Consider the following 27,936-nt stretch of genomic DNA (forward strand, 5'->3'; position numbering starts at 1 on the left):
CAACACTAAAGCTGGAATACAGATACAAAATGAGGCATGTAGCCTCAGTTCAAACTGGGAGTGGACCCAATGCAGCTTTTTTTAAAAACAATTGTAAACTGAATGTTGCTGGCAATGTCACCTTTTACTGCCCATTCCTAATAGCCGAGTGGCTTCCTAGGCCACGGCAGATGGCAGTTAAGAACCAAGACATTATTGTGGCTCAGGAGCCGCAAATCAGCTAGACCAGACAGGATCAGCAGGTTTTCTTCCTGAAGTGACATTCGTAAACCAGATGGGTTTTTTTTGCCACAATCCAGTAGTTTCATGGTCACTAATATTGATACTGGGCTGGATTCTCTGGTCCCCCAGCCGTGTGTTTCTCGGCAGCGCGCTGTTAGCTGGCGGCGGGATTGTCTCTTCCCGTCACTTGTCAATGGGATTTCCCATTGAAGCCACCCCCACACTGTCAGGAAACCCATGGGCGGTGGTGGGGGGAGGGTGTGAGCTTCCAGCGGATACAGAAAATCCCAATGACGGGAGAATTCCGACCACTATCTTTGCAATTCCAGATTTAATTACTTAACTGAATTTAAATCCTCCAGCTGTTGTGGTGGGATATAAACTCACGTCTCTGGATTACTAGTCCAGTAACATTGAACAGGATTCTCCGGCCTCCCAGCAGCACGTTTCCCAGCAGTGGGAGGTGGCGCACTGATCGTTGGTGGAGGGATTCTCTGCTCCCGCCACTGTCAAAGGAATTTCCCATCGAAGCCACCTCACTCCGGCGGGAAACCCATGGGCCGGTGTATGCTGCCAGGGGGACCAGAGAACCACACCACCAGCGAATGGCCAGAGAATTTTGGCCAGAATTACTAAGCTAGCTTTTAAATTTTGGGGTTAAAATTACTCTCAATTTTTCAGGTTGTTAACCTTTCATCAAAACTGGCAAAAACAAGTAATATTTCAGATCATAACCATTACTTCCATTTTCTCAAAGCTGGCAATGGCTCTGCTTTTGCCATTTATGCCTCCTCTGGAACTCATTTTTTGTTCTTTACTTCCCCTATTACCACTCTTTGGCCTTACAACCATTATCTGTTTGCCACATAATGATGCCTGCCTTCCATTCTATCACAGGCTTTCCCTTCTGTTCATCCCCCTCCCATCCCCCAATTTTGCCGGTGCTCGCTTAAAGACTGTTACATTTCTAATTTCTATAGATCCTGACAAAAGACCACGGAACTGAAACAGAAGTTAAATGAATCGGCTTTTATTTATTTAACATTTTTTGGACAGAGGACAAAAGTTATATTGTATACAATTGATGACAATTTAAGTGTTTGTCTTAATTTTGAATTTGTTCAGTTTTTCACATTGTGTGAACCTATGTCAAATATGTTAGTGTTTATACCCCTCATTTCATAGACAAAGACCTAGCAATGTAGTAATTTATGTACATTTCCAACATCATTATTGCTTAATATTTATATGGCAACAAAATGGAGATGGGTCCTCTTTTTAATAACCCTATAATGTTTAAATGCAGGAGATTAATATTTGGACCTAATACAATTGAAATCCAAATTGTTCCCATTTGGAAGCTTCTTTGTAAAGAGGTAAATTTTGTTTTATGTGTTCTTTAATTACTACTTCCAATTTAAATGTAAACAGATAACCTTTTTGCCTTCTTTTTTCTTTTGTCACAGGTTTTAAATCCATTTTATACATTTCAAATATTTAGTGTGTGCCTGTGGCTTTCAGAGGACTACATAGAATATTCAGTCGTGCTCATAATTATGTCACTCATTTCCATTGCCTTTTCTGTGTATGATGTGCGTCAGGTGAGTTTTAAAGCAAAGATAGCATTTCAAGCTCTTCCCGGCGTTATTTTCATTCATATTTTACAATGCCGGTGTTGCGATCAATTCACCTGCCTGAATCCAACCATGCCTGAACTGTTAAACCTTTCATTTGAAATTTGTTAAGAAGATGCACATTTAATTGGCATTTAAACCTTCACTGCACCTTCTGAGATCTGACTAATTAAATGCAAAGATTTCATTGAATTGGAAAAGCCAATAGACTAGGGAGAGCAAATTCTTATGTAACTTTACTGTTTGCAGCAATCTATGAAGTTGTACAGACTTGTGGAATCTCACAATAACATGATGGTCACCGTTTGCAGGAAGGATGGAGGTGAGCCGTTTTCAGTGATTAAAGGCATACTTTTCTGACCATCTTCTACTTCATAGTTCAAGCTATACTTGGACATTCAAATAATGGCTCAGTTTGGCTTGCTTTTGCTTCATAATTCTTCACTCATTCCTTTGTACACATTGAAATATTATTCCTTTTAATGAACTACTCTTGGGTGTGCCAATTCTTTGTCCACCAATGTACCTAATAATGGGCGCGATTCTCTGCTCCCGCGCCGTTTCAGAGAATCGCCTGGGTCGCCAAATTTTCCCGCGATGCTAGTCCGACGCCCTCCCGCGATTCACGGAAGCGGCCAGAATGGCGATTCACCGGTACCCCCGCGATTCTCAGTGCCGGATGGGCCGAGCGGCCTGCCCAAAACGGCGGGTTCCCCCTGGCGCCGTCCACACCTGGTCGCTGCCGACGGGAACAGCGAAGGAACGCTGGGGGGGCGGCCTATGGGGTGGGAGGTGGGGATCCTGCACCGGAGGGGCCTCAAATGGGGTCTGGCCCGCGATCGGTGCCCACCGATCATCGGGCCGGCCTCTCTGAAGGAGGACCTCCTTTCTTCCGCAGCCCCGCAAGATCCGTCTGACATCTTCTTGCGGGGCGGACTCGGGGAGGACGGCAACCACGCATGCGCGGGTGGCGCCAGTTATGCGCCGCCGGCCGCGTCATGTATGCGGCGCTGCCTTTACGCGGCGCCAAGGCCTGGTGCGCGTAAATGAGGTGGCGCCGCTCCTAGCCCATTTTCGGGCCCTGAATCGGTCGGGATAGGGATCATTTCGCGCCGTCGTGTACCTCGACGCCGTTCACGACGGCGCGAACACTCTGTCTCCATTTCAGAGAATCGCGCCCAATAGCTTCCAAATAGCTGTTTTTTATAGGTTCCTGCAATGCATTCTGATTTTCTCAGGATCCTTCTCAATTTAGCACTAGAATCATATCACGGAATCCATATAGTACAGAAGGAGGCCATTCGACCCATCAAGTGTGCATCGAGCGCCTGAAAGAGTACTCCACCTTATCCCTTAACCTACACATCCTTGGACACTATGGGGAAATTGACCATGTCCAATCCACCTAACCTGAACATCTTTAGACTGTGTATGGGCAGAGGTATCCTGCAAACTAATACCAAGTAGTTTGATGAGACTGATTAAACCAATACGAGCATTCCCACTGCCAGCCAGCTCTCCCCCAGGTGTGGCTGGGAAGTGAATTGACTGTCTATGTTATAGATGCCAATAGCCAATTAAGATAGTTAAGGTCTAAACTAGGGACACTTTTGCAGCCTTGCAGGCATTTTCCACTGGCGGAACAGCCCCACACCTGTGCAGAGGTTACCACCTCACTGAAGGTGGACCAACTGTGGCAAGACAGGGAGCTATTGGAGTGAGAGGCTCCATGCTACAACAATGGGGCTGTCGGCCCAGTAAGTCACACCTATGGCCCAAATGATTCGTTGAGAGAATTTCCCCATTCTCTCCAAGGGACTGATTCAATTCTCATCATTTTTGATTTTGATCCAAACCGCTAAGTTAAGGCACCCTCGTGGTCTCCAACCTGCACCAGGAGCACTCAGTGGGTCTGCCAACGCCCATATCTGCCAGCCTCCTAATTGAACTGGCAGCATCGAGTCTCTTCAAGAAGAGCAAACTCTGTGACCAAACATATTCTAATTCTGAACAAATAACTTATTTCTTCTCTGACTCACCTTGGAAGTGGACAGGATCGAAAAGCCAAAGTGGATTGAATAGTTTACATTTTGTTGCTTATATTTACAGCATATGAGAAAGTGCCATCGAGCGAGCTGGCACCCGGTGATGTTTTTTTAGTTACGGGAAATAAGCAAATATTGTCCTGCGATGCCGTGCTGATCCATGGGGGCTGCATTGTCAACGAGAGCATGCTTACAGGTAGCAATCTCTCTTTCTCACTTGTGTGATAGCTCATCCTATTTGTTCTCCACTCTGTTATGGGCCAGGGTTTAGAGAACTCCAAAGCGTATCATGGAGTTCATCTGACCTACAACTTTTATTAGATTGTGGTATGGGGAGCACACGGCCCACTCTACAGGTGTGGTAGAGCAGAAATGGAAAAGTATTTTTTAAAAGCAAAACAATGTTTATTCTATGAACTTTTTAAAAAGATACAGTGAACATCTTAGCAATCATTAATTCAAATACAACCCCCAAGGACTACAACACTAAGTAATCCTTTAAGCTTTCCTTTTAACATCCATAAGACTTAAACCACCTTTTACCAGAAGCACATCAGGTTAAAGTCACTACTGTTATTAGTTTTAAATCACCAGGATCAATTTACAGTCTTTAGATTACAGAGAGAGACTCTAATACACCTTCTGGCTGTGATTGCAGCTATCCAGCTCTGAAAACGAAACTAATACACACCCTGCAGCAAACAGCCTAAAACGAAAGTAAAAAACTGACAGACAGCCCAGCTCCACCCACTCTCTGACATCACTGCAGTAATAAACACCCATTTCTTAAAGGTACTCTCACTACAGATACTTAAATACACACCCATTTATAAACACCCATTTCTTAAAGGTACTCTCACATGACAACTCTAAAAAGTGGAAAGTTAAATAATCTTGATTGTCTTGTACATATGCTCGTGGCCACCTCAAGAACAATAAAGCAGAGGACATTAAATGTCCTCAAGGATCGAAAAATTGAAGCAGTGGGGAAACTACCAGATTGAGTCGGAAATCCCTTTCTGTGTAAGTCAGACATTTTTGTCTGAAAGATAGATAGATGTGAAAGATCAGAAAAGTGGAGTTGAGGCAAATTCTCAGCTGTGATCATATTGAATGATGGAGTAGTCTTGAGGGCTGTATGGCTCACTCCTATTCTTATTTCTTATGTTCTCCCCTGAGAACAAGAGAAATCAGAAGAATGGTATTTGAAGAAGGAGGTTATCACCATATTGATAAGACAGGTGACAGGACTCTCCCAACAGTAAGTTGACAGGAGCCTCAAACTTATCATGTGGATGTTGGAATGGATTTGGCTCAGTATAGTTTTAATTTTCTTTATCTCATGTGAGTATTTTAATATTTTTGTTATTATTGAGAAGCGTGTGCCACTCGCAAGTAAGAATTAATTGGCCATCACTAGTTTCCTTGAGGACAGTCGCATTCAACCACATAATGTAGCCTAGAATCACATGTAGGTGAAACCGTGTAGGGGTGAGGGGGCCATTTACCCTGCAATTGTAATCTTTCAGGACGAATGGAGCATACAGTTTTCCCTCCATTTCAGCACTTCACCTCCCCACCCCTCCCACCCCACCACCACGACTGTGGTGATCTCCCACCTGTTGGCAAATCATGTCCGGACCTGGCCCCCCGCCCCCCCCCCCCACCCAATTGATAATGAACTGTAAAAGCCAGCAAACCTGGCACTTGGATAATTCTAGAAATAGAACATTTTCAAATATCTTTACTGCTTGATTGTTTTATCACAAATTTTGGAGTATAGTAATTAATTACTGTTGACTGATTATAACTTTGTTGATTTATCTATTATTTGGTCTTACTATATAAGGAGAAAGTATCCCTGTAACGAAGACGCCATTACCAAGTGTAGCTATCCCTAATTGCTGGAAGAGTTCGACAGGAGATTACAAGCGCCACATCCTTTTCTGTGGGACCCAAGTGATTCAGTCGAAGGCAACATGCCAGGGTGAAGTAAAAGCTGTGGTCTATCGAACAGGTCTGTCCCTTATGAGATAAAAGTAGAAATTATTGGGAGTGTAATTGTTTCTATATAAATGTTGCAGAATCACAGTGGGATTAGTTTCAGATTGATGCAGGGCTATGGGGAGAGAGTGGGGCAGTGGAAGTAGTTTCAGATTGAAACAGGGCTATGGGGAGAGAGTGAGGCAGTGGGAGTAGGTTCAGATTGATACAGGGCTATGGGGAGAGAGTGGGGCAGTGGGAGTAGTTTCAGATTGATACAGGGCTATGGGGAGAGAGTGAGGCAGTGGGAGTAGGTTCAGATTGACACAGGGCTATGGGGAGAGAGCGAAGCAGTGGGAGTAGTTTCAGATTGATGCAGGGCTATGGGGAGAGAGTGGGGCAGTGGGAGCAGTTGCAGATTGATACAGGGCTATGGGGAGAGAGAGGGGCAATGGGAGTAATTTCAGATTGATACAGGGCAATGGGGGTAGAGTGAAGCAGTGGAAGTAGTTTCAAATTGATGCAGGACTATGGGGAGAGAGTGTGGCAGTGGGAGTAGTTGCAGATTGATACAGGGCTTTGGGGAGAGAGCGGGGCAGTGGGAATAGTATAAGATTGATAGGGGGCTACGGGGAGAGAGTGGGGGCAGTGGGAGTAGTTTCAGATTGATACAGGGCTATGGGAGAGAGTGGGGTAGTGGGATTAATTTGGGATTGATACAAGGCTATGGGGAGAGATAGGGCAGTAAAATTGGTTTGGGATTGATACAGGGCTATGGGGAGAGAGTGGAGCAGTGGGATTGGTTTAGGATTCATACAGGGCTATGGGAAGAGAGTGGGGCAGTGGGATTAGTTTGGGATTGATACAGGGCTATGGGGAGAGAGTGGAGCAGTGGGATTAGTTTGGGATTCATACAGGACTGTGCGGAGAGAGTGGGGCAGTGGGATTGGTTTGGGATTCATACAGTATTATGGGAAGAGATTGTGGCAGTGGGATTTGTCTGCATTGATACAGGGACATCGGGAGAGTTCAATTCAGTGAGTTGAGTTTGCGGTTGATACAGGGTTATGGGAAGAGATTGAGTGGTGGCATTATTTTGCGATTCCTACAGTGCTATGGGGAGAGATTGGGCAGTGGGATTAATCTGGGATTTGTACGGGATTATGGGGAAAAAACCAAGCAGTTGGATTAGTTTGGAATGGTACATGGTTAGGGACAAGTGCAGAACAATGAGATTAATTTGCATTAATACAGGGAATTGGGAGAGTACAGGTGAATGGGCCTAGTTGGGGTTGATAGAGGGATATGGAAAGGGTGTGGGGCAATGGGTGAAGTTAGGATCAATACATGGATATGTGAATTTGGAGCAGGACAGAAATGAATGATTTGTGATTGATACTGGTTTATGTGGTTTGAGAGTGGGACAGTGCATTTAGTTTAAAAACATTTCCTTCTGAAATCCCTGGGGAATAAGGTGGAAGCCTTCAGAGATGAGGGCAGAATCACTCAGATTCCGATATGAACACTTTAAGATGTTTTTAAAATCAGCAGTGAAGGGGTTAAACTTAGAATTTCTGACTAGATAATGGGGAAATCATTCTCCTCTTGTTTTTCTGTCACATCACGTGGATGAATCCCTCTACAAATTCCTGAACGCTCGCCAGATTTTCATCTTCAATCTGACCCCCAGATCCAAGAATTACGCTGCCGTTATGTTCTGTAATGGACATTAAAAGATAGATTTTGTTTTGGCAGAAAATCTGGCTGGGTGACAGTGCCCCTTTAAGGGCATAGAGTGTGAAGTGGATCTCATGATATTCTGGGGAAATGAAACTGAAACCTAAGCGAATAACAGAACGAGGAGCAGTAACAGCGATGACCGTCAGTAAACACGTCTTAAACCTGAGCGAGGATTTAACCTGTCAGTCTCTGTTTGTGGAGCTGGTGCGGCTGCAGTATGAACACAACGTCTGTAAATCCTGTATCCAGAAGTTTTGGAGAAAGCAGCGTCAGGCTGTGTCCTGCCCGGAATGTTAGCAGGTTCTCCTCCGGAGAGGTTTCACCAGTAACAGGGGGCAAAATTCTCCGGTATCGGCGCGATGTCCGCCGACCAGCGCCAAAAACGGCGCAAATCAGTCGGGCATCGCGCCGGCCCAAAGGTGCGGAATCCTCCGCATCTTGGGGGGCCCAGCCCAACCTTGAGGAGCTAGGCCCGCGCCGGACTGATTTCCGCCCTGCCAGCTGGCGGAAAAGGCCTTCGGTGCCCCGCCAGCTGGCGCGGAAAAGACATCTCCGGGCGGCGCATGCGCGGGAGCGTTAACGGCCGCTCACGGCATTCCCGCGCATGCGCAGTGGAGGGAGTCTCTTCCGCCTCCGCCATGGTGGAGACCGTGGCGAAGGCGGAAGGAAAAGAGTGCCCCCACGGCACAGGCCCGCCCGTGGATCGGTGGGCCCCGATCGCAGGCCAGGCCACCGTGGGGGCCCCCCCGGGGCCAGATTGCCCCGCGCCCCCCCCCCCAGGACCCCGGAGCCCGCCCGCACCGCCTTGTCCCGCCGGTAAGAGAGGTGGTTTAATCCACGCCGGCGGGACAGGCATTCTAGCAGCGGGACTTCGGGGGGGGGGCAACCGGCGCGGCGCGATCCCCGCCCCCGCAGAATCTCCGGTGCCGGAGAATCCGGCAACCGGCAGGGGCGGGATTCACGCCAGCCCCCGGCGATTCTCCGACCCGGCCGGGGTCGGAGAATCTCGCCCCGGGTGTTGGTCAATCTCTGTGAGAAAACTCGACAACTGGGATCTAAAACTGGAGGAGGATCGCTCTCTGTGTGAGGAACAGGGGAGGAATCTGAAAGAGGACACACAGAGGCAGCAGTCTCTCTCTGTGAACAACACCGGGAGAAGTTTATTTTGTTCTGTGAAGTAGATGAGATTCTGATCTGTGCCGAATGTGTACATTGTTCCTCACATCCAGCCCACAAATGTCTGCCTCTACCACTGGCAGTTGTACAGTACAAGGACCATCTGAAATTATCCTTGGATTCCATGGCGAATGAAAAGAAAAATCAAAGTGAATTAAAACAGCAGCAGAGGACGAAGATTTCAGAACTGGAGGAACTCACTGGATCCCTGGAGAAAGACATCTCCGCACAATTTGATAAAATCCATCAATACCTTCATTATAAAGAAAAATGTTTAATTGAAGAGCTGCGGAGACAAAAGGAGCAAGATCTGCAACCAATGGACGAGAATCTGAAAAGAATTGAAGAGGAACTGGCTTCACTTGAGGAGAAGATATCGAAGCTTTGTGTAGATATTGACCAGCAAAACAGTGTCTCCTTTCTTAAGGAACTGAAAAGATTGAAGGAAAGGTACCTGGATATAGGGGAGAATGGGGAAGGTGCAGAGAGAGAAGATATGGAGATACTGATGGTTCCCAGACAGAAATGCACAGGAATTTGAGGTCTGTTACTGTACACAGTATGGAAGGGAATGAAACAGATCGTCTGTCCAGTTCCAGCCTCACTGACCCTGGATCCAAACACAGCTCACCGTCAAATCATCCTGTCTGAGGACCGGACAAGTGTGAAAACCAGTAAGGGGGAATCCCCTCTACTTCCTGATAACCCAGAGAGATTTTAAGCTGGTTCCATGTGTATTGGGATCACAGGGATTCACATCAGGAAAACATTGCTGGGAGGTGGAAGTCTGGGAGAAGACTGACTGGGCTGTGGGCGTGACTAGAGAGTCAGCCAGTAGGAAGGGAAAGATAATACTGCATCCTGACAGTGGTTACTGGGCTGTTGTGATTGAGAAACGGGAATGAATATGACGCTCTGGAACATTCATCTGTCCTCCTGACTCCAAGTGTTAACCCCAGGACCATCGGAGTTTTCTTGGACTATGAGGGAGGACAGGTGACCTTTTACAATGCTGATGACATGTCCATTCTCCACACTTTTACTGACACCTTCACTGAGAAACTCTTCCCTTATTTTTGGCCTGGGCCCTACAATGAGGGTAAAAACACTGCTCCTCTTAAACTGCAACATTTTAACCATAGATTCTCAACTGTGTCAGAAGCAAAGGGAAATGGTGTTGATTTAAACTCCCATGAGGGACGGGAGGGAACCAGAGGCTGCAGGGGGTGGGAATGGGAAGGTTACAGCTAAAATATTGTGAAACGTGACCCAGCCCATCCTATGTCAGGAACTTTGATGAATCTCTGCACTATCGTTGGTCCTGCCGACAGCTGCCTTGGCCCCAAACTCTAGAATTCCCTCCTTCTGCCTCACCGTCTCTGCTTTCCTCCATTAAGACACCTTAAAATCCAGCTCACTGACCAATCGTTTGGTCAAGTGATTAATATCTCCTCATGTGACTCAGTGCTATTCTCCGTTTCATAATGCTCCTGTGAAGTGCCTTGATCATTTTCACTATATTAAAGGTATTACATGAAAAAAAAAATGTTGCAGAATACAAGCTTCCCCGCCTGCTTCACTTCATTTCAGCAGGGACATGTGTTTGTCTTCACCATCGATGCATTAATCATCACCGAGGCAGAATGCATAAAGGAACTAATGGAAGAAAAATGACTGGGGTTTATTCATTGTGCACAATCTTACCAACCTGACTTTCCTCCTTGCACTCCATCCATGTGATGCTTAATGCCTGAGTGGTATACATGGAGATCTAACTCGATATGTCAACTTGTGTTTCTAAGATTAGATACTCAGGTTATTGATGCTGCAGCAATGTGTTCTGTTATTGAGGAGTAAGACTTTGGCTCTGCAAATTTCAACAGTAGGTTCAGCTACACTACTGGGTAGGAAGACTATAGGCAAAAGCATTGATTCTTCCTCAATGGAGAGAAGGAAATATAGTTAGGAAATTATTGAGATTGAATTGATTCATGTCCTAATAGTATTAACATTGTCCCTGTCAAGGTCTGGAAGAAGATGGCTTATCCATCCACTATGTAAAAAATCTTATTGACAGGAACATAAAGTAGTTTGCAGTCCGCAGTATCTTAAGTAATGATGAAAATAACAGTTCCTCAAGCCAATGGCAATTTATGAATATCAGAATAAAGTTTTGTTTCACCCTTCACAATCATGTTGCCATTGAGAAGAACTCGATAACTGATAATTTAATTAAATATGTCCTTCATAATTTCTCCTCTTTATTATCAATGAAATCACCTCACTTCAGGTTTTACTACGACCAAAGGGGAGTTAGTGAGGTCCATTATGTTCCCAAAACCAATGGACTTCAAACTGTACCAAGATGCCTTTCGATTCCTGGTGTGCCTGACAGTTGTTGCAACAATTGGAATGATCTATTCAGTCTGTATTCTTGTGCTAAATGGGGTAAGTTAACAACAGTTACTGTACATTAATGCACCAGAAATAACAAAATCAATGTTATATTTGTTCTTTTCCTGGATTGCTTTGTAAATTCTCTTCCTCGTTTTCAGATCACAGCCTTACCTGTGGCCTTTTCGAGTCATATATCTCAACTCATACTCAGTCTTCCCCTTATTCCAAATTCCATTTTTTAAATACTCTCATGGGTGATGGGCATCAATGGCTGGGCCAACATTTGTTTCCCATTCCTAATTGCCCTTGAGAAGCTGGTGATGACCGGCGTTTTCATACTCTGCAGTAGCTACATCCACTCTGGTTTTAGAAAGGGAGTTCCAGGATTTTGACCCAGCGACACTGAAGGCACGGCAATATAGTTCCAAGCCAGGATTGTATTTTGCACAGAGGGAATCTTGCAGAGGTAGTGTTCCCATGTGTCCGCTGTTGTTGTCCTTCTAGGTAGCAGAGGTCGCAGGTTTGGAAGGTGCTGTTGAAAGAACCTTGGTGAGTTGCTGCTTGTAGATTGTACATAACCTTCTGCCACTGTGCATTGGTGGTGGAGGGAGTGAATGTTTAACGTGGTGGTTGGGGCAATCAAGTCAGTTGCTTTGCCCTGGATCGTGTTGAGCATCTTGAGTTTTCTTGGAACTGCGCTGATCCAGGCAAGTGGAGAGTATTCCATCCCACTCCTGCCTTGGTGGACAGACTTTGGAAAGTCAGGAGGTGAGTTACTCGCTGTAAAGTTCTGACCTGGTCTTGTAGCCACAGTATTTATTTGGCTAGTCCAGTTCAGTCTGGTCAATGGTAACCCCAAGGAATTGATAGTGGGGCTTCAGTGATGATAATCCCATTGAGTATCAAGGGAGGACGGTTAGATTCTCTCTTACTGGAATAGTTATTGCCAAGTACTTGTGTGGTGTGAATGTTACTTGTAATTTATCAGCCCAATCCTGAATATTGTACTATATGTTTACACTGACTGCTTTAGAATCTGAGGAAATTGTGAATGGTGCTGATCATTGTGAAATCATCAGCAACCAGTTGTATAGTTTTATTTGTAGTGAAACAGCTTGGCTAGCAGTCAGCTGGTTCTGGAACACATGTCTTCAATACTATGGCTGAGATGTTGTCAAGGTCTATCAACTTTGCAGCATCCACTGCCTTCAGTTGTTTTTGACGAGCTGAATTGAATTGGCTAAAGGTTGGTATCAGTGATGCAGGGGGCTTTAAGACAAGGCTGAGGTGGATCATCTACTCGGTACTTCAGACTGAATGTGGTCGCAAATGCCTCAGCATTGTCCTTTGCACTCCTCCATCGATGAGGGGTAATTGTCCTTCTTTGTTGTTCAATTGTTCACTTACATTCAAGACTGGATGTAACAGGAATGCAGAGCTTAGATCTGAATTGGTAGTTTTGGGATCACTAGGCTCTCTCTGTCAAATGCTGCTCCTGCTGTTTGGCATGCAAGTAGCCTTGTATTGCAGCTTCAGCAAGTTGATACAGCAAGCTACTGCTCTGAGTATGCTCTACTGCAATCGTCATTGAACCAGGGCTGATCCCGTGGCTTCATGGTAATGGTAATGAAGGATATGCCGGGTCATAAGGTTACAGATTGTGGTAAAATACAATTCTGCTGCCGTTATTGGCCCACAGCATCTGATGCAGCCCAGTTTTGAGCTGCTGGATTTGTTTTGAATCTATACCATTCAGCATGGTGGCAGTGTCACACAACATGATGGAGGCTATGCTGAACATGAAGATGGAACTTTGTCTTCACAAGGACTGTGAGGTGGTCACTCCTACCAATATTGTCAGGGACAGGCAGCTTGATGAGGATATTCTATTAGTCAAGATAAGCACTTCAATCGATAGCCTTTGCTTTTGGAATTCACTGCAGAATGTACATTATTTCACTATGTTTCTTGCTGCCATAAAAATAAAACTATCAGTTCAAATTTGACATACCCCTTAATTTCCTGCTTGTAAAGATCTCTGAACTGTTTCATGTAAAGAGTATTATTCTAGTGATAGGGTTGGGAGAGAATTGAAACCCTTGTACCATTTTCCTTACCATCCGTAATCAGTGTGGTTTTGGAGAGGGAAATGTATGTGTTTATTGGCTCCCCAAATGTGTGCTCAATTTAAATGACAACAGAAAGCTTTTGTGGGATTAACTAAAGTGGATTATTTATTCGCACATTCATGTAAAACGTCCAAACATTATAATGCACATGTGTGAATGCACACCCCCCCAATGAAAGAATAGTGCATGTATCTGGCAAAGGTGGCATTTTCACTCTAAATGAGTAGTTAACATGGTTTCAGCAACTGTAGTCATATATCAGAGATTATAAGGAGTCCCTTGAAGAGAAGGATGTTCAGCAAGTTGTGAAGTTGGTAACTTTAGTCTCTTCTTATCAGGAGATCAAGTTTCCTTATGGGCTTCGAAAAGCAATCAGGGTTTTTAAGAAGGCAAGGAGTTATTACTTGAAGACAATTTGGGTCACGTGATCAAGTTCTATTGTCTGCCCAGAATCATCTAGAAGTCTGAAGCTATGGCTACACAATGGGATCATGGGTGCGTTTGTCACACTTACTCCGGATAAATTGGTTTCTGCCAGCTCTCATTGCTTGGGTTCAAAGTCAAAGACATGATGGAATCTAGACATTTGTCTTTGGTAAATCTATGAACAATAGCAAGTTGATGCTCGATCAATAACTCCAGAAGCGAGATTGGATGACAATTGAAGGCTTTATTGGACTAGATGTTTCCCCCAGCAGCGCAGGTACAGAATGCAGCTGCTCGGGAGACACAGACTCGTATACTCCGCCTTACTGGGCGGAACCAGCAGGCAGGCTTCACCAATGATCTTCCTGTCTCAGGTACCTCCCACACCAATGATCTTACAGACTCAACCTAGGTACCGTAATACCCCTAATACAGACTACCACATTCAGCCCCTGTTAAAAAAAAGAGTCCGGTAGGGGTGGTGGTCTCGCGTCATACAGTGGTAGAGGTTATGGTGGTACCCGTCGGTGGTACAGTGGTTTGCCTTATTACATGTTACAACTATTTACAGTATTCATTTTACATGTACATATCAGGATGAAGCAATTAGTCGATCGGGGGCCCTGGTCGTCCTCTGTGATTGTCGCAGTTTCGGCGGTGATGCAGGTGCCGGCTCGGGCATCCGTGACTCCGGGAGCGTGACTTTGGCTTCTTCTGTGGGGTGATGAAGAACCGATCCACCTGGAAAGGGGGCAGCCATGGGGTGCGCCGGTGGGAGGGAGGGTGGGGTTGGTGGGGGTAGGGGTGTGGGTGGGGATCCAGCGGGTGCCAGGTCCCATAGGGATACCGTATCCTGCCGGCCGTTGGGGTACGCCACGTAGGCGTACTCAGGGTTAGCGTGAAGGAGGTGGACCCTCTCTCCCAATGGGTCCGACTTGTGCGCCTGCACGTGTTTGCGGAGCAGAATGGGCCCAGGAGCTGCCAGCCAGGTTAGGAGCAAGGTCCCGGAGGAGGACTTCCTAGGGAAGACAAGGAGACGTTCATGAGGTGTTTCATTTATTGTGGTACACAGCAGTGATCGGATGGAGTGGAGTGCATCGGGAAGGACCTCCTGCCAGCAGGAGACTGGGAGATTCCTGGACCGTAGACCCAGTAGGATGGTCTTCAGACCATTCCGTTCTCCCTCTCTACCTGTCCGTTTCCCCGGGGGTTATAACTGGTCGTCCTGCTCGAGGCGATGCCCTTGCTGAGCAGGAATTGATGCAGTTCGTCGCTCATGAAGGAGGACCCCTATCGCTGTGTATGTAGGCGGGGAAACCAAACAGGGTAAAGATACTGTGGAGGGCTTTTATGACGGTGGCTGCGGTCATGTCAGGGCAGGGGATGGCGAATGGGAACCGGGAGTACTCGTCAATTACGTTCAGGAAGTACGTGTTGTGATCGGTGGAGGGGAGGGGCACTTTGACGTCCATACTGAGGCGTTCAAAGGGACGGGAAGCCTTTATCAGGTGCACTTTCTCTGGCCTGTAGAAGTGCGGTTTGCATTTCGCGCAGATTTGGCAGTTCCTGGTGGCGGTCCTGACCTCCTCGAGGGAGTAGGGCAGGTTGCGGGTCTTAATAAAATGGAAGAATCAAGTGAACCCGGGTTGCAGGGGTCCTCGTGGACGGCCCGGAGTCAGTCCACTTGTGCGTTGGCACATGTGCCGCGGGATAGGGCATCAGGAGGCTCGTTTAGCTTCCCGGGACGATTCAAGATCTCATAGTTGTAGGTGGAGAGCTCGATCCGCCACCGGAAGATCTTATCGTTCTTTATCTTGCCCCGCTGTGCATTATCGAGCATGAAAGCTACCGACCGTTGGTCAGTGAGGAGCGTGAATCTCCTGCTGGCCAGGTAATGCCTCCAGTGCCGCACAACTTCTACTACGGCCTAGGCTTCCTTTTCAACGGAGGAATGACGGATTTCTGAAGCATGGAGGGTGCGTGAGAAGAAGGCCACGGGCCTGCCCGCTTTGTTGAGGGTGGCCGTCAGAGCTATGTCGGACGAGTCGCTCTCGACTTGGAAGGGAAGGGATTCATCGATTGCATGCATCGTGGCCTTTGCGATGTCCGCCTTTATGCAGCTGAAGGCCTGGCGGGCCTCTGCCGACAGGGGGAAATCTGAGGATTGGATTAGTGGGCGGGCCTTGTCCGCATAATTGGGGACCTACTGGGCGTAATATGAGAAAAATCCCAGGCAGCGTTTCAGGGCCTTGGGGCAGTGGGGAAGAGGAAATTCCATGAGGGGGCGCATGCGTTCAGGTTCTGGGCCTATGACTCCATCATGCACTACGTAGCCGAGGATGGCTAGACAGTCGGTGCTAAACATGCATTTGTCCCTGTTGTAGGTTAAGTTAAGGGTCTTTGCGGTATGGAGGAATTTGAGGAGGTTGGTGTCGTGGTCCTGCTGGTCGTGGCCACAGATAGTGACGTTGTCGAGGTACGGAAACGTGGCCCGCAAACCGTACCGGTCAACCATTTGGTCCATCTCCCGTTGGAAGACCGAGACTCCATTTGTGACACCAAAGGGAACCCTTAGGAAGTGGTAGAGCCGCCCATCTGCTTCAAATGCAGTATGCTTGAGGTCGTCCGGGCGGATGGGGAGCGGATGGGTAGGCAGATTTGAGGTCCACCGTGGAAAAGGCCTTATATTGTGCAATCTGATTGACCAAATCAGATATGCGGGGGAGAGGGTACGCGTCGAGCTGCTTATACCTGTTGATGGTCTGACTATAATCGATGACCATCCTGTGCTTCTCCTCGGTCTTGACAACCACTACTTGAGCTCCTCAGAGGCTGTTGCTAGCCTCGATAACACCTTCCTTCAGTAGCCGCTGGACTTCCTACCTATTGAAGGACCGGTCCTGGGCACTGTACCGTCTGCTCCTGGTGGCGACGGGTTTGCAATCCGGGGTGAGGTTCGCAAAAAGGGAAGGCGGGTCGACCTTGAGGGTCGCGAGGCTGCAGACAGTGAGGGGGGGTATAGGGCCGCCGAATTTAAAGGTTAAGCTCTGGAGGTTGCATTGGAAGTCCAATCCCAGGAGCGTGGCTGCGCAGAGGTGAGGGAGGACATAGAGTCAGAAATGTTTTAATTCTCTTCCCTGGAACCCCTTGATCTCTACTGAGTGAGACCCGGAGGCCAGCAAGATTTTTTGGTTAACTGGGTGTATGGGAAGAGAACAGTGCCTTACCGTGTAGGGGGTGTATGAAGCTCTCAGTTCTCTGTGATCCCGGAGTCGATCAGGCAGGATGTTTTGTGCCCGTTGATGAGCACAGTCGTCGTCGCGGTCGAGACTGGTCCAGGGTCATCAAGGCGAGTCGTGGTAAAAGTTGAAGATTTTCCTCAGGCGGTGTGTGGTCATCCGAATCGAGGTCCTGAGACTCCAGCCAAGATGGCGGCGCCCACGGGTCACACATGGCTGAGGGTGGGCAAGATGGAGGCGCCCATGCATCGCACATGGTCCCTGGGGAACAAGATGGCGACCACCCGGGGCCCGGACATGGCTGGGGAAAATGAAGATGGCGGCGCCCGCACATGACCTGTGGAGAGAGTTGTGGTGGTGCCCCCGGTTCGCCCCCAGAGACAGCGGCGACCACCCGGGCCTGGCATACCGCCACAAAATGGCCCTTTTTGCCACAACCTTTGCAGGTGGAGGAGTGGGCCGGGCAGCGCTGCCGGGGGTGATTGGCTTGCCCGCAAAAATAACAGCGGGGCCCCCCAGGGTTGCCTGGTAGCCGCGCGGCACAATCTTGTGGGGGGATGGGGGATGCATCGGGGTCGGCCACGGGTGGGTTCCACGCTGCCCAAGGGGCTGCTGCGCGATTGGGGGTGTACGCGCGGGCGTTTCGGCTGGCCACATCCAGGGAGCTATCAAGGGCCGTGCCTCCTTGAGGCCTAGTGTCTCTTTCTCCAGCAGCCGCTGGCGGATTTGGGAGGACAGCATACCTGCAACGAATGCGTCCTGGATTAAAAGTTCTGCGTGGTCGCTGGCTGAAACTTGCGGGCAGTCACAGTTCCTTCCCAGTACCAGGAGCGCGCGGTCAAATTCATTCAGCGATTTCCCCCAGGATTTGCCTCGTCGCTAGCAGATGTCAGGCGTAAACCTGTTTTACTGGGCGAATGTAGTGTCCTTTCAACAGGGCCATCGCGGCCTCGAAATCATCCGCATCCTCGATGAGGGTGTAGATCCCTGGGCTCACCCTCGAGTGGAGAACTTGCAATTTCTTGTCCTCTGTGGGTGCGGTCGTGGCTGTCCTGAGGTACCCTTTGAAGCATGCCAGCCAGTGTTTGAAGGTTGCTGCTGAGTTTGCCGGGTGGGGGCTGAGTTCCAGACACTCCGGCTTGATTCGGAACTCCATTCTTTAAAATCTAGTCCAATAAATTGATGCTCGATCAATAACTCCAGAAGCGATATTGGATGACAATTGAAGGCTTTATTGGACTAGATGTTTCCCCCAGCATCGCAGGTACAGAATGCAGCTGCGAGGGAGACACAGACTCTTATACTCCGCCTTACAGGGCGGAACCAGCAGGCAGGCTTCACCAATGATTTTCCCGTCTCAGGTACCTCCCACACCAATGATCTTACAGCCTCAACCTAGGTACCGTAATACCCCTAATACAGACTACCACACAAGTAAATTCCACAAATAGTATTCGGGTGAAATCTATCTGGCTCACCGGCCCTGACGCGGGACACGACGAGGCTGGCTAATCTCGTGAGATGCCTCTCACGGGATTTATCGGCCTTGTCATGCCTCATAAGACCACTGTTTGGGGGGGAAGGCATGCTGGGGTGGTGGGGGGAGGACCCGCATACAGAAAACTCAGCATTCGCAGTGAAGGCTCCCATGTGCCTCACTCACCACCAATTCAACATTCAGCCAGGACATCATTTCTTGGAGTTCTTAGGCCCTTTTCTCACCATTCTCCAATGATAGTGCTAATTCTATAGCCCTTTTGACGTCTTGGGTGTGATTTGCCAACAATTCTGATGTATCACAACATTATTGATCCCTTCACACTAGCCAGACATGTAGCATCTCGGCCAGGGATGGGACACACTCGCAGTATTCAGCCAGCTTCCTTAACCTAACCATGAATTCTGCCAAGGGTTCCCCAGGGTTCTCCCAGCCGTGTTGAATTGGTAACGCTGGAGGGTAACGGACGGATTTGGTTCATAATGGTCCTTTACTAGATCCACAAGCTCATCGAATGTTTTAGTGTCGGGGGCTGCAGGATAAGTTAAACTCTGAATAATGCTGAACATTAAGGCCCAGCATGCTGTCAAAGGGATTACTTTATGTCTGTATCCCATTCTATACGTTGGCGCGGAAGGCATAGTACATGTGTTCGGTATACTGGGGCCAGTCCTCCGCATCATAAGGCTCGAGCTTCCCAAACAAGGGCATTTCGAGTCTTTCATTTTCATAGAATCACTACAGTGCAGAAGGAGGCCATTCAGCCAATCAAGTCTGCACCAACCCACTGAAAGATCACCTTAACCTAGGCCCAAACCCCCACCCTATCCCTGTAACCCCATCGAGGGGCAATTCAGCATATCCAATCCATCTAACTTGCACATCTTTGGGCTGTGGGAGGAAACTAGAGCACCTGGAGGAAACCCACGCAGACACGGGAAGAATATGCAAACTTCACACAGTCACCCGAGGTCGGAATCGAAACCAGGTCCCTGGTGCTGTGAGATAGCAGTGCTAACACTATGCCACTGTGCTTTGTTTCTTACCGGAGTTGTCGTTGGGGAGTTTCAAAAAGGATGCTCAGAATCTTGTGCTTGATCCTCGTCACCAATGTAATAATTCCTGGAGGTGTGGAGTGAAAAGCCAAACTGGTTTATCCTCAACTGAAAATAAAGTTACTACTGCAGCTTGGAAAACAAATGTCCCAGGACTAACACAAACTGCCAGTCTGGGTTTGGGAGCTATATTTAAAGGTCCCGCCAATGAGCCCCAGCTGGCAGGCCTCCGCCACTCACCATGGGAACTCGTATTCTAGATCAATCAGCGATACCCCATGGTCATCGTAAGGATTATCACAGAACTACACAGCAAATCGGAGAAATGGTGCTGTTGTAGTAATGTCACACCTCTAGTAACCTAGAGGCCCAGGCTGATGCTCTGGGGGAAAGATGCAAAACCCACCATGAAGCTGGTGAAATTTAAATACAATTAATTAAATCTGGAACATAAACCTAGTCTCAGTAATGGTAAGCATAAGGGGCAGCCCGGTGGCACAGTGGTTAGCACTGCAGCCTACGGCACCGAGGACCCCGGTTCGAATCCCGGCCCTGGGTCACTGTGTGGAGTTTGCACATTCTCCCCATGTCTGCGTGGGTTTCACCTCCACAACCCAAAGATGTGCAAATAAGGTGGATTGTCCATGCTAAATTGCCCCTTAATTGGAGAAAAAAATAATTGGATACTCTAAATTTAAAAAAAAAGAAATGGTAAGCATGGAAGCATCATTGATTGTTCTAAAGAAAACCCCATCTGGTTCACTAATATGATTTAGGGAAGGAAATCTTACCAAAACCTGATCTGGTCTTACCTAAACATGACTAGAGACCTACAACAATGTGGTTAGCTCTTTGAAACATTAGAAATGTCCAAGCAAGTTACTCAATTTTAGGGCAATTAGGGATGACACCCAAATCCCATGGAAGTTTAAAGAAAAAGTATTTCTGAATTGCGGTCCTAGTTGTAATGGAGGAATGGAATTACAGCAAGGCAATTTCTCACATTGCAAAGTAATTTTTACGCTGTGGAATTTCAATTTCTTCAGCTTTCAATTGTTTTTGGAGACCTTTAATTTTTAAAACCTTTTTCTTTCTAACTTTATCTCTCTCTCTGTTAATCTAATTTTTCTTTCTCTATTTTTACTTTGCTTTTCATACTTGATTTGACATTAAATCCTAACCAATATTTCTTGTTTTCGATTCTGTGCGGTTTATTAACATGGTTGGTTAAGGAAACTGAAGGCTGCTTGCACTATTTACCCAAGTTCCAGATGCTCTCGGGTATCACCCTGTTTGGGTCTCTAACGTAGAGTAACGTCCAGTGCAAAAGGTCACAGAAATTACATTGGCAGGAGCAAGATTAACAAAAGGCTGGCATGATCCATTCAGCGGCGAGAGAATAAATTCAAGCTCAAAATGAATTAAATCAGTCGTTGGAGTTTACATACTGTGTTTATTGATTAATACTTAGAAATCATTAAATGTGTTTTGCATAGCATCTGTTTTGTTGTAGAAATACTTGTGATTATCCTGATCTGCTATAAGATGACTGACAATATTCTACTCGGGTGACAGGTACCAGCAGGGAAAGTCGTGAGGAAAGCACTAGATGTGATAACTATTGCTGTATCTCCTGCCTTACCTGCTGCTGTGACTATAGGCATAATATACGCCCAAGAAAGACTGAAAAAGAAGGGAATCTTCTGCATTAGCCCACAGAGGATCAATATTTGTGGACAGTTGAATCTTATCTGCTTTGACAAGGTGTGCCTTCATTTAAACTTGATTCTGTTAATTCACCATTTATTGCACAGTAATCACAAAGTAATCCTTCCATTAACACAAATGTTCTTGCTGGCTTAAGCTTGTATTTCACATTGTATCACTGTCACTCAGTTAGATTTTATTTGTAACCATGAATGGACTGAAGAACAGCTGGACGAGATGTAACTCTAAGTTTTGATAAAACTGTAGTTGAATCTCTTCATATGTTTTTGTTTATATAGTTCAACAAATGTGGACAGAGGACAGAAGAATAAAACTAGATACCATTTTACTCCCAAACTCTCATTCCCCTGGTGGTGTTGATTCATGCTGCCTATAGTCTCATCCAGCGGTGCCTGTCTCAGGGAAATCCCTACTCATGCATGTAGGACTGATTTGAAATTTAAGTTGGAAAAAATGGGCAATGTCGCACTCACGTAACTCTCTTTAAATTTGGTGAAGCAGGTTCCCAGGTCTTTGAGGAGAGTATCTCTGCCACAATGTTAGATTGTGTTTTTAAAGTGGTTTAATTTTACCCCATTTTGTTCCACTTGCTGCCCCAAACCATCCTCAAATTGTCAGTAATTCAGAGAAAACTCTGGTCCTTAGTTTCCAGTTTCAGGGATGAAGAATGGGCATTAAAATAAGGCAGGTGGATTGGCCATGCTAAATTGCCCCTTAGTGTCAAAGGATGTGTAATTTGGGTGGGGTTGTGAGGATAGGGTGGGGGAGTGGGCATGGGTAAGGTGCTCTTTCAGAAGGTCGGTGCAGACCCGATGGACCGAATGGCCTCCTTCTGCACTGTAGGATTTTTGATTTCTCTGAATTAAAGGACCAGTAGTCTCAGTAGAGAGTAGTCTCACGACCTGAATTTTAGGTTTGATGGAGTGCAATTGGAAGCAGACGTGAAACAAGCTCGTGCCTGTGATTGGCTCCCGACAGCAATTCTGCGCCGGCTGACCAATTAACTGGCGGCAAGCGTGAAGCACGAGCTGGGAGAGGCTCAGCATTGCCGGCGGGGGCAGGCAACGGGACAAATCAGGGTGTGGGGGAGGGGGTGGTTAAAATGGAGCCCCCTGAAGACTGACAATCAATGTGCAATAGCCTCAGGAAGGTGTTTTAGCTTTCCAGGGGTTTAACTACTTTTCTCAATCATTGTGCTGTCTGTTTGCCTGCAATGTGTCCTCTGAGCCCAGAGCCCATAACAGGTTGCGATGGAAATGCCCAGTGCCAATCGGCCCCCCACTTTTCTGATGAGTGTCTGCAGCTTCTGCTGGAGGCAGTCAGTGCGCGTCAGGACATCTTGCTGTCCCGAGATGGAAGAGGAGGCCATCTCCCTTAGCAAAGAAGGTCTGCACAGAAGTGGAAGGTCAGGTCACTGGACATGATGATGTGCAAAGGACTGCATTCAGTGCAAGAAGAGGTTCAATTAACCTTTGTGCTCTGCCAGGGTGAGTACTGAATCCAGGTGTAACTGTGGAGCGATGTGTTTGTGGGTGGTAGTTGATGCTCATGGGTGTGAAATGCAGAGCATCATTTGGCACAAGTTTTTCTGTCCCGAAGGACCATGGCTGGCATGTTTGTAAGGGTGAGGTGCGGCAATGTGATGGGCACCTGAACCTGCAACTTTGGGGGGCGGCGGTTAGGGGGGGGGGGGTGGTGGTAGGTTGGTATGTTGTATCATGTAGAGGGGGGACTAATGAAAGCACTTTTGTACTTAAAGGAGAATAGGAGTCACAATGCGCAGGAGCGAGGACGGACACAATTTGGTGTCCCAAATCTTCCGTTATTAAGTCAGGCGGAAGAGCAAGTACAGGAGATGGCCTGTGAACATGGAGCCGTGTGCACTGGCCGTAGAGAGGCAGGGGTCTGGAAGGAGGGTAAGAGTCCAGTGAACACAGAAGAGATTGGGGGATGAGAGATGTAACACAGCGGTCGACATCTGACATAGAGAGTTACAGACATGTAGACATGTAGAAGTCTGACATGGGCCACAGTGGCACAGTGGTTAGCACTGCTGCTTCACAGCACCAGGGAACTGGGTTCAATTCCGGCCTTGGATGACTATCTGTGTGGAGTATGCACTTTCTCCCCGTGTCTGCGTGGGTTTCCCCCAAATGCTCCAGTTTTCTCCCACAGTCCAAAGATGTGCAACTTAGGTGGATTGGACATGCTACATTGCCCCTTAGTATCCAAAGATGTGCAGGTTAGATGGGGTTATGGGGATAGGACAGGGGAGTGGGCCTAGGTAGGGCTATTTCAGAGGGACGATGCAGACTCGATGGGGTGAATGACCTCCTTCTGCATGGTATGGATTCTATGTTTCTATGTGAGGTCCTCCAAACCTTGTTGCATTCAGAAGTCTTTGTTCAGCCAGATATCCATTCTGAGAAGTGACCTGATTGCATGCACTCTGAAGAATGCTATTGGAGACTGACATTCTTTCTTCCTCCCTTAGATGGAACATCCCTACGAATCCAGAAGGGCTCTCAAGGGCCGCCGCCCCTTCTCAGAAAATTATCGTGAGCCAGGTGCACATCATGCACCAGTGCAGGCACATCAGTGAGCATATGCATATTGGAGCAGATGGTAGTGTACACTGGTGAAGGTACATCACACTCACTTGAGGAGCTGGAAGAGGCAGAGACCAGGATAGTGCTGAGTCCGAGGCAGATGATGAGCCTCTGGAGTCGTCTATTAGATGGCAAATGCTGGATGTCCAGCAGGATGCAGGTGAAGATTGGAAGAGATCCCTGAGGGTCTGTGCCATGGCCACTGTATTTGAGGAGTACATGTGGAACATTGTATGAGCTTAGATCTTTGAAGATACAGGTTACTCTGTAGATAGAGTGGTGACTCTTATGGAGAGGCAGCTCCAGGAACTCAATCAGGGGTTTCTGGGGTTATATTCAGACCTGCAATCCCACACACTGGCAGTAACCTCAGCAGATGACTATTGACTCTGCTGACATGCCATGCTTCTCTGGTGAACAGGAAGGCTCAAACAAACCTCATGTTGATGGATGATTTGCAGCTTCATGCAATTGGGGTTCCTCTCAGGGCGCTCCTAATGATGGCATCAACTCCTCTGCCTCTCTGCCAGTGACTGTCACATCTGAGGAGACCCCGATAATTGAGGAATGCCCAGCCATGGAACTGGATTCTCTCACCCAGACAGGGCCTGCACAGGCCGCTGCGACCACAGGATGCCCGTCAAAGTCATCAAGGCCAGCAAGGCATTGGAGTCTGAAACCTGGGTGAAATTCTCTGCTTCACGACGCCACAAATGTGAACTGTAATCAGGTGTTCGGCCAAAATCGAGATCCGCGCACTGTGCTCGTCCCTTGCTGGTGGACTTGGTAGTGCTGCCTGCCTCCACCACCACCTCCCAGCCAGTGTTCAGGAGGGCAGGTTTGAGTCTGCGGCCCATCTGGGGAATAAGGTGTCCCTCCGCCCGTCACTGACATGGAGCTGTGGGTCCACCTCGGAGTCCTGATCACGGAGTTAGGTCATCTCTTATCCATCTTGGTAGCTCCAGTGAGTGTGTGGTCAGTGGACTGTTCAAAAACAGCTCCAGCTGCCAGACTCTTTGGCACTAACTCCGGCCCCAGCGGTTAGAACGCCCGCTGGGACGGATACTGCTCGGAATTCACGCTAGCAGAGTGCTGGCCCATTGGCATATCCTGAATTGTTCCAGAAATAGCGTTCCCAACGGGGTCATGAACCGCACGTAATTCAGTCCCGGCATCAACACTTTTAATCTCCCAAACGGAGAATTTAACTGCCTGCCTCCAATCCAGCTAACGGCGAGGGAAGCAGCAAGCACCCAAAAGAGATAATTTAAGTCACTGCGATCACGTAAGATGCCTCATGGGTGAATTGTTTTTCATTGACACATGTGTAATTGTGAATGTATTGAATACTTCAATAATAAAATCTGAGATCATCTGCAATTTCCTTAGTGTGCTTCAGGCAATTGTTGGGGAAGAGGCCTGGGAGTTGTGTGTCACACATAGAAGGGGCTCGAAAGTTTATTTCAGATGTAGAGACATGAGTGGATGGTGACAGGAATACCTCACCAGCTGCATCTCCCTTGCCATCACTTTGCCTCCTTGCTTTGGAGGCCTAACTGAAGTTCCGCTGAATCAAGGTCTCATTGCCTCCCGTATACATCCTCAATTTGGGATCTTGCTTCTTCCTGGACACCTGGTACAAACAAGAGCAGTACCTCACTCTTGTGGCCATACACAGTCTGGACGTTTAGAGAGTGAAAGCCTTTTCTATTCACAAAGACTCCTCCACTGGGTCCTAGATGGGCACACATGTGTAGTCAATGGCACCCTGAATTTTGGGAAGTCCTGCAATTGAACCAAATTCTCTGACTCACTCTGCCAGCTAGCCTCCTGACTTGAATTAAGTTGTTGGTGCTTTGTAACAGAGCTTATGTAACCAGCTTGATGCAGCTGTGGGCAGCGAGTTGCAAAACTCCACAGAGATCTCCCACTGACCACTGGAACGAGCCTAAGGCATAAAAGTCCAGGGTCACTGTTACCTTCAGAGCCACTGGCATAGGGTAGCCACCTACATGGTTTGAGGCTATTTTGGGGCTGATCATGTCGCAGATAGAGGTGACAGTGTCCCTGGAGAGGCAGAGCCTTCTTCTACGGCACTAAATTTCTGACACATCCTGTTGGCATGAACACTGCTTGTACACTCTATACACTCTAACTATTGGTTGATGCCACCTTCCCATGACCTTCTCCCTTTAAATCCTGCCCTCCACCCCTTCTGGCTGCACCTCTTGTGTCCAGATGGCCGACTCTGCGATGGTGCCTGCGGGCCTCCTCTCCCTACTGGCCCCGTCCTCCTCTTCTGAGAAGGTCTTTCAGCAGAGTACACAATCCCTATGTTTGTCCAAATGCTTGCACAGGTTTATGCGCTGAAGAGGCATTTCTGCAGACAGCCTCTGCAAATGTTTACCAATCCGAGAATGACCCAATAAAATCAAAAATTGTTGGAAGCAATCTCTAAACCAAATACAAATAACTCACAGCAAAACCCTTCATCTTACCAACATCTTCTGGGCCTTTTACTCCACCCTGGATGTAGAATGAATGAGAAACGTGAAGGTTGCCTGGCCGATTGGCCCATGCGCCGAGTGTAAAAGCACACAGGCCACTCCACATCCCAGTCAATTGGGCAATTAATGGGCTTAATTGTCGCCGTTGGCTTCCAATTTCTGTGCATGCCTGCCAACTGAAATATCGCAAGGTGGCATGCTGATGTCATCATGCCCCATACACCTGCACTGCAATCATAAAATTTTGACCCGTGTGTTTGTTATGAAGGGAATGCCTGGCTATTAGTCTGATCTTCATACAGTTAGTCTTCTACCCAAGTAATATGTAATATTAGCATATCAGCAGTAGATGGTGCTATTCGCATTGTTCAATGTTATAAGCAGCACATGTCCCTCAAACTAACAAATTGGTTATTTCTATTGCACAGTACCACAATATTCCCCTGAGTAGATTGATGAGGTCTGATTGCATACAGGTAGATTGGCTATCTACACTAACTTTGTGAGAGAACAAAGGGTAGCTATTGAAAGACAAACAGCTGGCTGAATCCATTTTTAATTAGACTTCCTCCATCTAGAATCATACAAAGTAAAGCTAAAACATTATATACATTATAAATCTCTTAATCTCATGTCTATTCTTCTTACAAAAATAAATGGATGGAGTAAACAATAATCAATTGATAGAAAGTATTATAGAAAGCCAACAACACAGGGGCGATTATCCTAAATGGAGCCCAAGTGTTCGCGCCGTCGTGAACGCGTTCAGCCTCCTTTCCCGGCGCCCAATGGGCGCCGCGCCAACCTGCTCTTGCGCGGGGGACTTCTTTAGCGCGCCGGCCCCGACTCAACATGGCGTCGGTGTTCAGGGGCCGGCCGCGCAGGGAAGTAGGCCCGGCGGGGTAGAGGCCGGCCCGCCGATCTGTGGGCCCAGATCGCGGGACAGACCCCATCGGAGGCCCCTCCGGTGAAGGAGCCCCCCCCCCCTTACAGGCCGCCCCCCCCGACCGTTCGCGCAGAGCTCCCGCCAGCAGCGACCAGGGGTGAACGGCGCCAGCGGAACTCTGTCGTATCCGCGCGGCCGCTCGGCCCATCTGGGCCCATCCGGCCCGGCGCGGGGCTCGGAGAATCGCCCCCCACATTTTCTAATATTTGCTTTTAGTATAAATACTTAATATGGTGTTGACGAGGGGCTTTTCACAGTAACTTCATTGCAGTGTTAATGTAAGCCTACTTGTGACAATAAAGATTATTATTATTCATCTTGAAATTCATCTCCACTATTTTGAATAAATTGAATGATGTTTCTACAAAAATAGCACAAAGGAATTTCTGTTAAATATGTTAAACATGAGTGCATAAGTAGCTCAAAGCATTACACAGGGCATAACATATTATGTGTGATGAGCAGCATATTGCTTTACTTCATACTGTTCTCTTCATTAGAATTATTTATTATTTTATGCTTTATACAGACTGGAACTCTGACTGAAGATGGACTGGATTTGTGGGGCTTAGTATCAACTAAAGGGAAAGGGTATGTTCACT

At 47.5% G+C, this 27,936-nt stretch overlaps 1 protein-coding gene and 1 pseudogene across 1 annotated transcript in view; both read left to right on the forward strand.

The window, feature by feature from the left end:
* Window positions 1-27,936, forward strand: part of LOC140389788 (probable cation-transporting ATPase 13A4) — a 220,058-nt gene that overhangs the window by 79,529 nt on the left and 112,593 nt on the right. The window contains exons 6-13 of the mRNA XM_072474309.1: window positions 1,529-1,598; window positions 1,689-1,823; window positions 2,106-2,178; window positions 3,966-4,097; window positions 5,751-5,918; window positions 11,091-11,248; window positions 21,120-21,308; window positions 27,864-27,925. Coding sequence (XP_072330410.1) covers window positions 1,529-1,598; window positions 1,689-1,823; window positions 2,106-2,178; window positions 3,966-4,097; window positions 5,751-5,918; window positions 11,091-11,248; window positions 21,120-21,308; window positions 27,864-27,925 — 987 coding nt within the window. The remainder of the gene's footprint in view (window positions 1-1,528; window positions 1,599-1,688; window positions 1,824-2,105; window positions 2,179-3,965; window positions 4,098-5,750; window positions 5,919-11,090; window positions 11,249-21,119; window positions 21,309-27,863; window positions 27,926-27,936) is intronic.
* On the forward strand, window positions 7,760-10,051 carry LOC140389453 (zinc-binding protein A33-like; annotated as a pseudogene).

Source organism: Scyliorhinus torazame, chromosome 14 (genome assembly GCF_047496885.1).
Source record: "Scyliorhinus torazame isolate Kashiwa2021f chromosome 14, sScyTor2.1, whole genome shotgun sequence".
NCBI classification, from domain to species: Eukaryota; Metazoa; Chordata; class Chondrichthyes; order Carcharhiniformes; family Scyliorhinidae; genus Scyliorhinus; species Scyliorhinus torazame.